Source organism: Rhineura floridana, chromosome 2 (genome assembly GCF_030035675.1).
Source record: "Rhineura floridana isolate rRhiFlo1 chromosome 2, rRhiFlo1.hap2, whole genome shotgun sequence".
In the NCBI taxonomy this organism is placed as follows: Eukaryota; Metazoa; Chordata; class Lepidosauria; order Squamata; family Rhineuridae; genus Rhineura; species Rhineura floridana.
Window position 1 is genome coordinate 157821868 of NC_084481.1, and position 17679 is coordinate 157839546.

At 41.3% G+C, this 17679-nt stretch overlaps 1 protein-coding gene across 1 annotated transcript in view; it reads right to left on the reverse strand.

Annotated features, from left to right (window-relative positions):
* MYBPC3 (myosin binding protein C3) overlaps positions 1–17679 on the reverse strand; it is a 123945-nt gene that overhangs the window by 36085 nt on the left and 70181 nt on the right. The window contains exons 19-24 of the mRNA XM_061613178.1: positions 17175–17204; positions 16861–16997; positions 12624–12701; positions 9628–9787; positions 8841–8945; positions 4763–4951 (exon numbers count right to left, since the gene is read on the reverse strand). Of these exons, the coding sequence (XP_061469162.1) occupies positions 4763–4951; positions 8841–8945; positions 9628–9787; positions 12624–12701; positions 16861–16997; positions 17175–17204 (699 nt within the window). The remainder of the gene's footprint in view (positions 1–4762; positions 4952–8840; positions 8946–9627; positions 9788–12623; positions 12702–16860; positions 16998–17174; positions 17205–17679) is intronic.

Sequence of the window (17679 nt, forward strand, 5' to 3'; positions counted from 1 at the left end):
AATTTTATACTTCTGACTGAACGTAGCCCAGAGTGGGCGGATATCCTCCCAGATGGGCAACTAATAAATCCAATAAATAAATAAACCTGCCCTGTAAACTGCCCAGAGAGCTTCGGCTATGGGGCGGTATATAAATGTAATAAATACAGAGCTTGGAAAAGTTACCTTTTTGCACTACAACTCCCATCAGCCCAATCCAGTGGCCATGCTGGCTGGGGCTGATGGGAGTTGTAGTTCAAAAAAGTAACTTTTCCAAGCTCTGAATAAATAAATAAATAAACCCTACTGCCAGGGACCCAGAAACACTAAGACAGCTAATAGAAGTGTTTGATGCATACTGTGATCCCAGGAAAAATGAAACTGTAGAGATATATCAGTTTTCTATCTGAAACCAAGAAGAAGGGAAAGGAATAGATAGCTATGTTACAGCACTGAAGACTCTAGGTTCAACATTTGGGGACATAACAGACTCCCTAATTAGGGATAGAATTGTGTGTGGCACACAGGATTTTGCTTTAGGGGCCAGGCTGCTAAGAGAGGTGAATCTAACCCTGGAACAATGCCTCCAAATTGCAAGGGCAGCAGAATTGTCTAAACAAAGCATTAAAACATTATCAACAGGCGCATATGCACAGCATGTTCATAGGCACAACTTAAAGGACTCTGGGAAGCAGGAACCATACAGACCAGTGGTAGAGAGAAACAATATTATTCAGTGCATGTACTATGGAAAACTGCATGAAAGGCAGAACAAGAAATGCCCAGCCTACGGGAGGGTGTGCACAGGGTGCAGAAAGAAAAAACACTTCAGGAGTCAGTGTTGCAGTAGCCTCGACAAGAAAAAAACAGTTCATGCTGTGATAAGGGAACCGGACACCACAGATGAGGAGATCTTCTGTGTAAATGAGGCAGAGTCATAGCCACACATAACAGAAAAAGCAGGCAACAAGTCAGCCATATTTGCAACAATGATGCTAGAGCAAAGACCTATCAGATTCCAAGTGGACTGTGGAGCCATTTGCAATGTCCTTTCCATAAAGCTATTGAGCAGCAGCATCAGGTTGGAAAAATGTCATCAAGTTCTGTTAATGTATAACAAAACAACGGTGAGGCCACTAGGAAAGTGCTGGCTGTCTATAAGAAATCCCTGAAACAACAAACAGTGTCTTCTGGAATTTATAGTGATTGACAGATGGGACACCCATCCACTGCTGGGCAGCCGGGCAGCACAGGCCATGGATTTAATTACTGTGCAACACTACAATATCCTCCAGATTACACATGAACAAGAACTGTCAGTAGGTTCCCTCCCAACATTCTATCAAGTTACGGAGTTGTATTCCAGGGTGTCTCTGAAAGGAAACTAAAGTTAGAAATAGACCCTCACGTGCAACCAGTATGATTACCAAAATGCAGAATCCCACTAGTCATGCTGGAACCAATGAAGAAAGAATTGACAAAACTAAGAAAAATGCATTATCACACCAGTTGAAGCAAGCACTGATTGGATCAGCAGTGCTTGTGGTGATAAGGAAGCCATCGGGAAAACTAAGAATCTGCATTGACCCAAAACCTCTTAACAGGGCACTCAAAAGAAGTCATTACCCACTGCCAACAATTGAAGATGTGCTAACTTTCTTGTCTAGTGCAAAAGTCTTTACAGTTTGTGATGTGAGGAATAGATTTTGGCATGTGGAGCTTGATGAACCATCTAGCCACCTGACAACTGTAAATCGCCCAGACAGCTTCGGCTATGGGGCGGTATATAAATACAATAAATAAATAAATAAATAAATAAATAAACTTTCAGCACACCCTTTGGCAGATACTACTGGTTAAGGATGCCCATGGAGATAAGCCCAACTCCTGAAGCTTTCCAGCGGAAGCTGAACCAGGCACTAGAAGGGCTTCAAGGCATCAAAATTGTAGCTGATGATATTCTTGTTATAGGAGAAGGGGATAACAGAGAAGAGGCAATACAAGACCATGATACCAAACTACAACGACTTCTCAGCACGTGCCGAGAGAGGAACATTAAACTGAATGCTGACAAAATACAGCTGAGAAGCACAGAAGTACCCTATATTGCACAACTTTTGTCCTCGGAAGGACTGTGGCCAGACCCAGAAAAAGTGTGAGCTGTTAAAGGGATGCCCAGGCCACAAGATGTCAAAGGAGTCCAGTGCCTTATTGGGATGGTTAACTACCTGTCCACATTTTGTGTGCACTTGTCAGACACTTGTGAGCTACTTAGATGGCTAATGCACAATGATGCAGCCTGGGAACCGACAGAGATTCAAGAGGAGGCATTCCAAAGAATCAAAACACTATTTACCAAGGCCCCAATATTGAAGTATTACAACCCAGCAGAGCAACTGGTACTGCAGTGTGATGTTTCTGAAGGAGGCCTTGGAGCCGTACTGATGCAACAGCAGCAGCCCCATAGCCTTTGCGAGTAGAGCTATGGCTGAAACTGAAAGGAGATAAGCTCAAATAGAAAAGGAGTTACTAGCAGTGTTGTATGGACTGGAACAGTTCCATCAGTTCACCTTTGGACAGAAAGTAGATGTTCAATCAGATCACAAGCCATTAGAGATCATAATGAAGAAACCCTTACCGACTGCTCTGAAGAGACTATAGCGCATGCTGTTGAGACTTCAGGCATATGATGTAAATATAAAATACCATCTAGGAAAGTTCCTGCAAGTGGTGGACACACTCAGTAGAGCATATTTTCTTGAGGTCAGCATGGATAGATATGTAGAACAGAAAACAGAGTCAATATGTAGAACAGGGAACAGAGTCAATCGATATGGTACAAGACCTGCCCATCTCCAAAACCAGTCTCAAGGCTATACAGCACAGTACTGAACAAGATGATGTGTTACAGGCAGCATCCTAGATGGCTGGCTAGAACACAGCAAACAAGTACCACCAGAGATTGCCCCATGTAATCAGTGGTGGGATGAGTTGTGTACACAGGATGGAATTCTGTTCAAGGGAGATAACACAGTGATACTAGCAGCCCTGAGGTGAGACATCATGAGCAGACTCCACACCTCACACCTGGGAACTGAATCATGCCTTAGGCAAACACGGAAGTGCATTTACTGGCCAGGCATGAATGCCCACTTGAGAACACACATGGAGTAGTGTGAAGTATGCAAGGAATACAGTGGCAAACAGCAAAAGGAGACTCTAAAACCACATGATGTCCCCTCCAGGCCTTGGGAGGAGGTAGGAATTGACTTGTTCACTTTTAATGATGGAAACTATATGGTTTCAGTAGACTACTACAATTTTTGGGAGGCAGATTACCTGGAGGACACTCAGGCAAGAACAGTGATCAGGAAACATAAGGCTCATTTTGTAAGGCATAGACTACCTGACACCTTATTCTCAGACAATAGCCCTCAGTACACTTCAAGAGAATTCAAGGAGTTCTGTACTAAATGGGATTTCCAGCATAAGACCTTATCACCTGGGTAACCACAGAGCAATGGGAAGGCAGAATCAGCAGTAAAGACAGCCAAGAAACTCTTGTTGAAGGCAAATAAGACTGCAGGGGATCCCTATCTGGCACTATTGGATTGCCGTAATATCCCCTCCCAAGGAATGGATAATAGCCCAGCACAAAGACTGATGGGACTGAAAACTAAGATGTTGCTGCCCATGAGAGACTGTTTGCTACAGCCTGAAAGGGGATGGGGCGACCATACACAGAAGCAGTTAGAAAAACAACAGTATTGTCAGGTTTCTCAGTATAAGAAATGAGCAAGGGACTTGAGACCACTGTGCAGAGGGGGAAAGGTCTGGATACAGCCAGTAAGTCCACATGTGAAAGAATGGCAAAAGGCCACTGTGGGGGATGCTGTTAGAGTTGCATAGGTCTTATGAAGTTGTCACAAAGAATGGACAGTGATTAAGACGTAATTGAAGGCAGCTGTGGAGTGTGGGCAAAGGGAAAGCACAACTGAGTGAAAGATTCCAGGCTCCGGACCAACTTTCACATGGGAGAGAGAGATGCCACAGATCCCACATTAAACAGAGATATACAAGCAGAGTCCAGTCCACAAATCAAAGAGATACACAAGTCGAGTCCAGTCCACAAAGCAAACAATACACAAGCAGAGTCCAGTCCACAAAGCAAAGACACAGACACAAAAGAAGCAAGTGTTGTACAGGCAAACAAACAAGAAGTGGAAGGCTGGCAAAACGACCAGCATACCTGGATGACTTTGAATCCTAGAAGTATACATCAGACCTACATTAAAGTCTAGGTCTCTATGGTGAGCTATATGCTAGCAGCCTCTAGCCCCAAATAAGTCAATTATCTATTTGAACTATTGAAAGGAAAGATGAAGCAATATATAAAGCTTAAAGTAAAGGTAGCAGGAGCAGGGGGTGGAACTGGAAAGAAGAACAGGAGTGAGTCAGGGAGACTAGCAGAGAGACTGTTAGAAAGGCATTGAGAGAGAGCTACAGGCCCTGTAAATGCTTTATTTCATTTCAGACCTACACACTGTTCATGTCAAGTTGGGAGTTGCTCCTTTAATTCTACAAACAGGGTCACATGAAACAGCATGTATAAGGAGGTGTCAAAAAAGGTCACAAATGATAAAACAGGTAAAGAAGTAGCCACTGATCGTAAAAATACAGACTTTGTGTCCCTACTGAGTGGACAAAGAAACATGTAATTGTGTTCATGTGCCTCTCTTGCTCCCCTCATTTTAGAAGTAACCCAACATGTGTTGACACTCACCAATTGGCATGAAGGGCTGTGAGGCAGGACTAGGCCGGGACATACCAACAGAGTTAACAGCGTAAATTCTCATCTCATACATAACTCCTTCAATCATTCTTTTTGCTTCATATGACATGTCCTTTAGAAGGTCAAAGTTCAGCCTCATCCACCTATAGCTCTTTTTCTTCTTCCTCTCTAAGATGTAGCCTGCAAAGCAAAAAAAAAAAAGCAACTCTAGAGATCTACAAGAGACACAAGCACAGCCATTTTGCTTTTCCTGTACAGAAACTCCCAAACCAGATTCCTTTTTACCAAATTTATACTTCAGAGCTTCTGCCATCTTGTTGCTGCGTGCATGGGATAAGTTGAACAAAATTTAGCTGATTCTGCCCTGTAGCTAACTACATAATAATATTTACCTACACGGGGTTACATCCAGATGAACATGAGTGCAACCAAGCCTTGTACTAGGGGATTATCTGCCCCCTCCTCTTTGCTGCATCCCCTTGTGGTCCCTGAAAAGCCTCTTCTGTGGACCAGGTGACCCTCAGCAATGGGGGGCGCATGTAGAGCTACTGGAAGAGAGGTGGGACATTCCTTATCAAAGTTTTTTTGTGTTTGTGCTAGGTTGAATACACCCCATTTTCATACTACCAAAATATCCATATTTATGCCTTTTTGACATATTGAATAAACTAAGACAACTTACAATTGAATAAGAAAATAAGGAGAAAATAATATTGTTAGAAGGAAAGACCATATTTATTGTTTTCTTTTTCATTTCCTGTTAGTTCATAATAAGCTTTGTCTTTAACTCACAACCTTATTGATTTAATATTTGATTTATTAACCCATTACAGATTTATTTGCTTGTATAGCCTGATCCTATACATGTTTACTCTGAAGTGTTCCACTATTTTCCCTGAAGCTTACTCCCAGGTAAGATTCTAGCCTAAACTAACTAAAGCTTGAGACTGTAGCATGGATGCAGTTCAAACCTTCTATGGACTGTTTCAGAAACACTATGGAGCCCAGTGTTGACCATTCTCCTATCCTACCTAATGTGTGCCAAGTTCAGCTGTTTATCCAAATGTGATGATATCATTCTGTACAAGAAAATTAACACTGACCCCTGATAGAATAGCAGATGTTCTTCATCTCACTTTTCAGAAGTGCTTGAGGACATTATCTAACATTCTTCTGAGGCATTTTAGCTGACTTAAAATGATCCTGGAAAAGGGCTAGTTTCTTAAGCAGAGTCAAACTGAAGGGTAATCGTTGCTTACAGACGGACTTAGAACTTGGAACAGCCACTCATCACCTATCAAGAATATGGTTCAAGGAACCAAACCTTGCAGCAAAACCAGCACCAGATCTTTCCTTGCATTTACTGCATCAGATCTATTACTGGACTGATAACGTCATCAAGGTTATGAAGAGCTCACTTGCCGCTCACTCACCTGCATTTCTTCGAAAATAATATATCACATCAGCCACCAGCCAAATAGCTCAGTGCTTAATTAACTGTGTTATTCTATATATATCTACTCAGAAGTAAGCCCCATTAAGTTCACATGCCTCAGGCATATGTTTTAAAATTTAACTGCAGCAGCAGCAGCAAAAACAACATAGTTGCCATGGGGGACATGACATAACACAAAATTATAGAGAGTGAATTCATTGCTGCTTCTCACTCTGCCCCCCTGCCCCCAGACAACTTCATGCTTGCTGTGGAAATTCACCTATGTCCTTTTGGTCCAGATTGTGAAGATCACGCAGTGTTGATCTCCCCCTCCCCACTCACACACTGATGCTGTTGCTGTCTAATAACAACTGGGAGCATTCCCCAGTACTAGGAAAGATATACAAGGTGGCCACCTCCCCCTCCCTCACACACACACACATCCAGACCACAAATACGCATGCCTCTCTCACACACACTCATACACTTCACATATACAGAGCCACACATACATCTCTCCCTCTCTCTGTGTGCCCAAGTGCATCTTTCAATCTCTCTCCTATGCATGCGCACACACACACACAGAGCACTCCCCCCCCAAAATTCAGAAAGGTCCCTCTATGGATGAAGGAAGTACCTGCCATTTCCACCAAAAAAAATCAAATCCCCACGCCCCACATCCTTCAAAATTCACAAGGTGCTCATGGGCACTTTAATAAGGATTCCTGCTTCATCAAAACCGGCGGCACTTTTTGTGTACTTTCGCTACAATCTCACACAACGTTTTGCATGCTTAAGCCCAGTAATTGCAATGGGCAGAACCATGCCAACACTGTGTGTGACTGTGGCATTTAACCAGCTGATTCTGATAAGTTTCGTCCTGTCCTTCTGTCCTGAAATTCCCATTAGTGACCTTGTTCAAGGGTACTCCATTAAATGTGTCCCAGAGCAAGAGTTGCCTTGCACATTACAGCTCTGACAGAGGAAGCAGAAGTGGTCTGAGCTTCTTTTTGTGTTTTCTATGCACCAGCTGAATTGGGAGAAATAGCAGGCACGTAAAGCATGTGCTTATCATCACAGGTTTCTACTGTGAAAATTTCAGAGGAAGATTCACACACAACTTATTAACCTATTAGCTATTGAGCCATGTTCACAATCTTGTTATTAACATATAAAGCCTTGAACAGCTTAGGACCAGGTTACCTAGTGGATTGTCTTCCCCTGTACTGACCCATTCAGTCACGGAGATTATAGGAGGAGGCCCTTTTGCTTGTGCTGCAACTTGGGATGGAAAGATCTGTCAGTTTTGGTTCTCTAAAATCCTCATTTTTCTAATCTTAAATTCAGTTCACATTTCTGCAGCAATCTCCATTTTATTTTTTTTAAAAACCCTCATGAAAATTGTCCAGGATTTTAGTGTGAATTTCTCCAAAATAAACACATTTTGTACGACTGTTGTACACATTTTTGCAAGCAATTTCTCATCATATAATGCATTTTTAATGTTATCTCTATCTAAATAAAAATGTGTCATGCTGCAGTTTGCAGTGCCATAGACAGGTGGTGCTGTGAACTGTAGCATGAGCACTCTCCTCCCACACGCTGTTTGCACTGCATACCACCGCATCTCTCAGCACGCAGGCAAGGCAGCAGCAGAAGCCGGGGCAGGGTGATGGCCAGTTGGTGCACTGTGTGGCAATGACATTTGTCCAGGGGAGGTGGTGATGTGGGGCAGCGGCAGCAGCAGCCTGGGTAGGTGGGTGGGAGGTTGGTCTGCAGCCTAGCTGCACTGCACTGCATGGCCTAGCTGCACTGTGCTGCACAGTGGCACTGTTTTTGGGTGGCAGCAGCAACAACGGCAGAGCAACAGATGAGGCAAGCAGGTTGGCGAGGGGAGTAGGAGTGTCAGAGGGGGTAGGGGTTGGTAAGGGGAATTGGGGTTGCCTGCACACTTTCCCCTAATATATGCATTTTTTGTAACATTGCTTGGTTGACGAACTGCATAGCAAAAGTCGAATAAGCATGGTTGTCAAAGGATGGCTATGCAGTCGCACCTGTCCTCTGGAATGCTTTCCCCTGTTATCTGGGAGGCACCAACTATAGTGTATTTCAGACCCTTATTACAAAACCATATCTTTTTGTCCAGGCATTTCCCAATAGTTCATTGCTTAATCATACTGCTTAGTGTTTTTAATATTTTGGATGATTTTAGTTTTTGCTATCTGTAGCAATTTGCAGTTATGAATTCTGACTCTTATTACTGCAAACAAATTCAAGATATCTTTTTATAGCAACTGGGCTATATATTGAGTAATTAAAATAAATAAATAAATAAATAAAATTAAGTTCCCACTTTGGGTGGTTTACAGGAAGCAGGACTCTCTTCCACAACTCCAGTCCTCTGTCTGCTTGTATGTAATGTACTAAACTGCCCTTCAGCAGATATTAGTAATGACCATCTTAAAATGACAGAAGAGTCATATATATGATAAATTAAAGAGCTGAGAAATGCCAGCCTATTTTATAGTTTGATTTTTCTGCATGCAGATACAAAATCCTTCTCAATCTTGACATTAAAGGTTTGTTGTGGTTGTTTGTAAATTCTAGTGATGCTATTGTTATTGCAACTCTTACCCAGTACTGGCTGTCCTCCATCATACTTAGGAGGCTGCCACAGCACTGTGCAGTTATCTTCACCAACATTGGTGATTCTGGGAGCCTCAGGTGGGTCAGGTACATCTGAAGAAAGAAAGAGGGTAAAAAGGTTTCTCTTGTAGCCACCATATTTCTTTTGAAAAACAGAGTTAGAGTTAACCTATGGAAATTTATGTCACTACTCTGGCTTTAAAGGGGAATAAGACAACTTTAGAGAAGATAAGGCTATCAGTGCTACAGTCATGATGGCTATACACAGCCTCTGGGTATTACACCTCTGAATACCAGTTGCTGGGGAACCCAAGTGAGAAAGCGCTATTGCATGCATGTCCTGTTTATGGGCTTCCCAGAGGCATCAGGTTGGCCACTGTGGGATGCCGGTCTAGATGGACCTTTGTTCTGATCCAGCAGAGCTCTTCTTAAGTTTTTATATTCTCTATTCACACAAGATTTATGCCTTCACTTCAGCAGCTCCCATATGAATGTGATGCAAGCAGAACACAAAACCACATCTTTAAAATAATGGCTAGGGATGAAGACAAGAGGAAGAGACACATTTGGGAGTTTCACTTGCCACAGCAGGAAGGGGAGGGAGGATTGATTAGGACAGGGGGACATGGGCAGGAGAAATCTCAGCTGCAGAGTCTCCTGCTCCACTGGAAAACATATCATAGCATAAATGGCTGTGGCTTTGTGTTAGGCTGGCAGAGAGAAGATTTGGTTCACTTGTACTAGGCCTTATAAAGGGCCTCTCTCTCTTGCTTACCGATGACTTTGACAGTGATATCAGCTGTATCTTCCCCTGCTGGATTCTTAAGTGTAACTCTGTAGACTCCCTCATCTTCCTTCTCAGCTCCTTCAATGGTGAACACACAATGGTCTTCATACATTTCTACACGGACTCTACCTTCAGAATCAGAGAGGACCTATGAGCAGTTAGAAAAAAAAGTTATGATGTTTGGGTGGGCATCAAGAGGAAAGCCTGTCATGGCATTTTAAATGGTTTGGTATAGGGGGAATGTTCATTGCACACACACACACACACACACAGAGAGAGAGGGAGAGATGTAGACAGGCAAACATGGCCACATACTTTTAAAATAGATTTTGTACGTTATGGGTGGGGAATCAGAGGCCCTCCAGATGCTGATGAACTGCAACTCCCATCAGCTCCAGCCAGCATGGCCAGTAGTCAGCAATGATGGGAGTTGTAGCCCAGCAACTTATGGAGGGCCAAAGGTTTCCCACCCCTGTTGCAGGTAGAGATTACAAGATTTAAAGTGTAACAGAGTAATTTGTCAGCTTGTAAAAGAGTGTGGCTTCATTTGCAACACTGAAATGAGTACAAGGAGCACAGAAGGAACAAAATCTGATGAGGTGAGCAGAGAAGGAAGGCATGTTCTGACTATGCTCCTCCTGGGTACCTGGAGTGGGCCTAAAGTGAAAGGGAGAGGTAAAAACCAGAAACAACCAAGGGATGCCTAAGGAATTGGATTTCTGTGAATTCTGATGCAATCTGTCCTAATCTGCACCTCTTGGACTAATGTATGGATCAAAACAGAATTATCCTTCAGATTTCACACCTCTCCGAATGTTGCGGTACAGCTTGAATTATTTTTTTAAAAGCCACAAAACTGCATTGAAGTGTGTATTTTCTGAGAAAATATGTTTAGAAATGCATACATTGAGATATAATAGCTATTTAAATATGTAATGTGATAATACGTACATTTTATCAATTTTCAAGCTGATTTAATTTTTTCCCTGCAGATTAATGCAGCAATGGAATGCAACTGGTTTTGCAAAATTACTGTGGGTTGGACTGATCCAGCTATACCTAGAACTCCCTTTCTATGTCATCAGCCACGATCTGGATAGGTTAAATAGTCCCTGATAGTAGACTGTTCCTAATCTACACTGGATTTGGGAGTCTGACTAGACACTTTCTTCCCAGTCATCCCAATGTGACTCAGGACAAAGAGAATTCAAAAATAGCTTTTGTTTTTGTTCCTATGTTTCCCTGTGCATGGCTTTAGAAAGGAGACAGAGGAATCTTGCTCTATTCCTCTTCTAATGCCAGTGAGGGATTATTGCCAGTCCACAGATCCTTGCAGACAGCAGCAGGCTGTATACACAAGTCTCTCTCCTCTCTCTGCATGTGTGTGTGTGTGTGTGTGTGTGTGTGTGTGTGTGAGAGAGAGAGAGAGAGAGAGAGAGAGAGAGAGAGAGAGAGAGAGAGAGTGCACATTCAGCTGTAGAACAGATGGATGGTGTTTGCCTGGGGACCCTTAGAAGGTAAAGTAAGGTTAGAATGGTTGCTTAACTTCAAAAAGTTTGGAAAGTATTTCCAAGATGCAACTTAGTCTAAAGAGAGGCTGGTTTCAAATAAATAGCTTAAACTCGTCACATTGACAAATGTAGGCAATTTGAAGGCTGAGAGCAGAGGGGATTGCTAATGATGCGAGATGTGTTTGATCAAGGATGCCCTTTCCAAATTTCTCAATTAGAAAAATGTCTCCTGGGTTAAGAATCAACTGGTATAAAATCGTACAAGCATCCTCCTTTATGAACACAATTTACAAAGCAAAAGGTTTGCCATGTTCTTTGACATCCTATGAAGCCCTGTGTAAACAGGGAACTTCTAGCCAAAAAGGCTCTATCTCTATAATTTATAGCTTCCTATTAGAGTTTAAATATGGAGAAGAAAATTCTGCACTTAAAGCTTGGGCTAAAGATCTGGGGAGGGAAATCACAGAAGAGGAATGGAATGATCTTTCCTATTTTTATGGTGGGACTGTAATAAAGTGAGACAATTCTGGAGTGATGTTTTTCAAATTGCTAGCAAAGTTCTTAAAACTACAAGTATCTTGGACCCGGCCTTGGCACTTCTTTTCCTTAAAGGGGGTTCCTAAAACTCAGATGTCTCTCCTTTCCAGATTCCTACTTGCAGCAAGGCTTGAAATGACCAAAAATTGGAAGGGGGAAATAAAAAATTGTTTTACCAGACTTTGACAACTTGCACTAGATGAAAAATTAACTCAAGAGCAAAAAAAAAAGCTTGGGGGGAGACATCCTCCAATAAATGTACTCCAATATGGTATCCCGTTTTATGTTATGCTATTGAAGATGGGGCAGAAGCAAGATCACCCTCATCATTAACTTGGTGGGATGTGTACCCTGCTTTATAATTCTATTATTCTGTTTTCTGGTATTCTTTTTATTTTATATATAAAGCTTCTGTTGCTGAATGTACTGTTTTTCTATTTTATATAGTTTTGTTGTTATATGCCTTCAAGTCGATTATGATTTATGGTGACCCTGTGAATCAGCGACCTCCAAGAGCATCTGTCGTGAATGACCCTGTTCAGATCTTGTAAGTTCAGGTCTGTGGCTTCCTTTATGGAATCAATCCATCTCTTGTTTGGTCTTCCTCTTTTTCTACTCCCTTCTGTTTTTCCCAGCATTATTATTTTTTCTAGTGAATCAGGTCTTCTCATTATGTGCCCAAAGTGACATGTTTATTGTACTTTGCTGTTTTACTTGTTTGTTGTTACATTTACTAGAAATCTCAATAAAACACTATTCACAAAAAAAGCTAAAAAAAAAGAAATAGCTTAAACAAATATTTTAAAATTGTTTATTAACAGGAGATCAGCTTTCCTATTTCTTCCAAACTCAATTTCTGAATCCATGACAGACCTTAAAGTGTTTTGTTAAGAACCAGATATCTCTGTTAGACTTGTTGGAAAATGAAGAACTTGCCTTGTTGTCGTTATCCAAATCTCCACATGTACCTGTAGGATCTGTGGATTTGTCACTTATTAGCACTATGTCATTGTTCTGGAAGAGACACAAAACACAGGAAGTGTAGGAAAACATCTGGAGGGTACCATGTTGACTACCCCTGATCTAGGAGATACAGCAAAGATATATGAAATTTCTCCCTCTTGGAGTACAATGGCAAAAGCAGAGCTTGGAAATGTTACTTTTTTTTGTACTACAACTCCCATCAGCCCAATCCATTGGCCATGGTGGCTGGGGCTGATGGGAGTTGTAGTTCAAAAAAGTAACTTTTCCAAGCTCTGGGTGCAACTAATGGACGTCTCTCTGCAGCTATTACGAACAGTCCTTCTGGTTAAAAATCAGCAAACCTAGTACCATATGAAGCTACCATATATAGAGTCAGGGCATTGGTTCATTCAGCCCACAGCTCTTCAAAGCAGAGATCTTTCCGAGAGTTAGTACCTGTGAGACCCTTTCAACTAGAGATTCTGGGATTGAATTTGTGCAAGCCTTGTGCTTGCAAAGTATGTGCTCTACCAATGAGCTATGGCCCCTCCTTTCAGGAAACTATGAAATAGGAACATATGATGGCAAGCTGATGATGATGCAATACAATAAAAGGCATAATAAAAGAAAAATAATAAATTTTTTAAAGCTGACTGGAAAATGAAGGTTGTAGGAAATTAAAACCATGCAGCAACATCTTTAAACTATCCCAGATATTTTTAATCTGTATATTAACATTGAACTACCAAGTTCTGTGTGGGGATGCTAAGGTACTTAACAGAGTTCCAAAAACTTGCTCTAGGGCTTAAATGACATTACATGTTCTGCAGATGTACAAAAAGAGTGTGGTCAAAATCTGTGCCCTGCAGTTTAAGAACATAAGAAGAGCCTGCTGGATCAGGCCAGTGGCCCATCTAGTCCACCATCCTGTACTCACAGTGGCCAACCAGATGCCCATGAGAAGCCTGCAAGCAGGATCCTCCTGCGGCTTCCAGCAACTGGTTTTCAGAAGCATGCTGCCTCTGACTATGGTGACAGAGCACAGCCATCATGGCTAGTAGCCATTGATAGCCTTCTCCTCCATGAATTTGTCTAATCCTCTTTTAAAGCTGTCCAGGTTGGTGGCCATTACTGCCTCTTGTGGGAGCGAATTCCATAATTTAACAATGACCTGCGTGAAGTAGTACTTTCTTTTGTTTGTCCTGAATCTTCCAACATTCAGCTTCATTTAATATCCATGATATCTAGTGTTAAGAGAGAGGAAGAAAAACTTTTCTCTATCCACTTATGGCATGCATAATTGTATATTTTATAGCATAGTAAACTCAGAGCTTGGAAAAGTTCGTTGTTTGAACTACGACTCCCATCAGCCCAATCCAGTGGCCATGCTGGCTGGGGCTGATGGCAGTTGTAGATCAAAAAAGTAACTTTTCCAAGCTCTGAGTAAACTATAGTTTATGAAAGACCTAAGATTCTGCACAATGGGAAATAACTTTCATTCACCATATTGCGTTCATCAAACAAAGCTTGAGGAGACCAAGGTGACAGAGAAATGCAGGTTGCAATAAAATGCTGACAGTTGGAAGTTTCAGGTGGGGAAAAAGGAGCTGTCTGCCAACCAGCACTAACTGGGAAGAAAAGCCTGTGGGAAGACGCTGAATGGGTGGGTTGGACCCTCACAGCAACTGTCCTGGGGCGAGCATTCTATAGCCCATGACCAGGCATCTTGTTCAACAGCACAAGTGTTCTAAAGGAACAGCAAAAGAGAAACCAAGTTGTTAATAAGGGCCAGAAGAGGTCAGTCTTGTGCTACCCAAACACAAATGTGAAGCAAAATGAGAAGGCCTTGAAAATCTATTAAGAGATCATAACGTTCAATTTTTGCCATTACTTTGTGGTCCAGACTGTCCCTTTGAACTTCCTGCAGTTTTTTTCCAAACACATAGTGCTACGTGTTTTACTTCATAGTCCAGAATCTCCTTTGGAGCCTCAGTTACATTACGGGGGACTCATAGGCGTTTTCTAAATTCACACAAGCAATCTAAGCTTGCAGCATACTTGTTTTTCAGAAAAAGCCATTTCTTACAGAAAGTTTACTAGAAATGCTGGGAATCTAAGTTTGCCCAAATGCTTTACCAAAGAGAAGGTCCCATGAGATGAAAAGGATTCCAAAGATTTCTGCCTGCAATGCACCCACAGATGTAGGTGGACGCAAAGGCTGAGCTGGTGCTCTCTATCCCTGTGTTGTTTCATGGGAAGTGGTGACAGTGCTACAGTGATTGCACACACACCCTGAACATGTTGATATGATTATGCTTGTGGGTACTACAAAAAAAAAGAAAAAGGACACATCTAGAAAGAACTCTGTTCTAATCTTTGTTTTATGTTTGAGGGGAGGAAGAAACTTTTTTTCAAACCCTCAACATTATTATTTAATTTACATTTATATCACATGCTACAGCCCAACAATAGGCTCTTAGGGTACCTTACATCAATAAGAAATGTATGCAGTATTTAAAACCCAAAATAATTAACATTAAAATATTTAAAAAATTACAACAAAATTATCAAGAGAGGCAGCATCAAATCTCAAAGATCTTCTTAAAAAAAGGAAGAGCTTTGCCAAGCATTCTAAAGGAGCTAACCTAAACCCTTTTCACACCTTCAGTATGTGCATTCACTGAATGCATGGAGGAGCAAGCAGGCACTTGCTGGCCTCATCCAAGACTTCTGTAGGCTCAGCAGAAATGGGAAAAGGGCTTCTACATACGTATTGTGCTTCTGCTAAACATGCAAAGGTCTGGGGCAAGGCAGCTGGTGCAATTTCACTTTCTCCCTTCCACACATACCAAATGCCTGAAAAGGGTTATGATGCTTCTCCAGGGAAGGAGTTCAATAATAAAAGTCCCTTCACTGAAAAGGCCCTGCCCACAACTATGCATCATCATTTTGTAAGGTTCTGAATTACTAGGTGGCTGAAGCAAGGCCTTGCAGATTGAGGAAGGTCATACAGAAGGCACTATCCTTAAGTTACTTTAATCAGCAGACATCTTAGGCTGAGATAACAAATACCCTTTTATTGAGGTACATCCCACTGAAAAATGTATTTATTTTAAAGCATTTTTATTCTGCTCTTTGACCAAAAAGGGCTCCCCAAGTGCCTTACAGTTGCCAGAGATAAGATAGTTCTTGTCCTCATACTCACAATCTAAAAGACACATTATGACACAAAAGGAAAGTGGATTGGAGTGGAGGAGGAAAAAGGCAAATGGGCACTATTTCTAGTTACAGAGTTCTTATAATAACCACCTGAAATCTCTCAGATGTACTTCTAAAAACTGCCTGTGATCCAAAGAAATGATAAACATGCACAGGGGGGCTGTTGCTGCAGAACTTAATGCTGTTTCTACTACTGAAACAGCAAGCTTTTAAAACTGAATAGTAGATTGCTCTTGGGCAGTCGGAACTGCAGTGCCAAAACAAAGCCACATAAACCTCCACATTTTCCCCAGTGTACACATATAGCACTTCCCTGGATTGTTTGAATGTTCACAGGAGTTCATGATAGTCAACACCATCATAGATAAGGGAAGAGCTATGGGTCAGTGGTACAGCACATGCTTTGTAGGCAACAGGTCTCAGGATAAATCCCCAACATCTGCAGGTAGGAGAAACCCTGGAGAGCAGCTGCCAGTCAGTAGACAATATTGAGCTACATGGACCAATGGTCTGACTTGGAATAAGGCAGCTTCCTGTGTTCCTAATAGAAGATAGGGTTATTTCCTTCTAGATTGATTCTGCATTGCTGAGTAACTGTTTAATGTTAGTCACAAGAAGCAATGATCCATTCCAAGAGAAAGCATAATTAAGTAGTAGCATTTCCACCTGTTCGTCAGGTGACAGATGCAATTAGCAAAATGTTGGAACACATCCACTATCCCAAGGAGAAAAAAATGTTGCTTGGACTGCTACCCACAACAAACTCAGAAATAAGTTGTGTTGTCATCTTTGGGGTTGTATTTCTCCCCTCCCCCCCCACCAAAAGTGTTTACTTGAAGTGGAAAACATTGTGATTTTTATTTTAGAATACACACTAAAGTCAGCTTTTTTTTTTTAATCAAGTAAGACTTTTGAAATAAAATAAGGCATAAAAACATACATGTCTGAGCTGAGTCATCTTGGACACTGCGGCATTTTCAGTTTGTGTTACCTTGTTTACTTTCTGCCAGATCACCGTGGGTACTGGATCTCCTGATATGGGTACATCAAGTCTCAACTTGTTTCCAGCCACCACAATAATGGTGTCGGGAGTCTGGCCCAAGCAATCTAGGTGGATTTTGGGGGGTTCTGCAGCAAAAGCATAGAAGTAAAGCAGTATTTTCCAACTTAGCTAAGGTTTAGTATAAGATCCAGGGTATTTTTGTCTAGCTCCCATTTCACTGATTTTTCAAACTGGGATCTAGAATAGGGATGGGGGGATAAATTCATGTTTGCTTTTTATTGAGAAATTTAATTTGCCCTTACCTTGTCTAGGCACAAAGTCAATCTTAATCTCTAAAAAGGAAAAAACAAAGAAATGAAAAGAATAAAATGTATTTGAAAGTTTTAATTTAATTTAATTTAATTTAATTTAATTTATTCATTATTTTTATATCCCACTTAGGGATAGAGGAGAAATTCAATTCAGTTCACATTTAAAGCTGAATCTATCATTTGGCACTTTCCAAAACAACATGGGAACCAAAAACACAGCCATCTTTCAAAATTCACACATAATTGTGTTTTGCAATGTAGTTCTCCAACTAAGCAATGTTTACAAAAATGCATCTATTGCGGAAGGTGTGCATAAAAATGAATATAATAGTGAAAATAACATACAAAATGCATTATATTAGGAGAAATTGCTTGCAAAAATGTGTACATCAATCAAAACTGCATACAAAAATGTGTTTATTAGGGAAATGTGATCTAAAATGCTGGACAATTTTCATGAGGTATTTTTATTTAAAACATCTCAAATTGTTGCAGG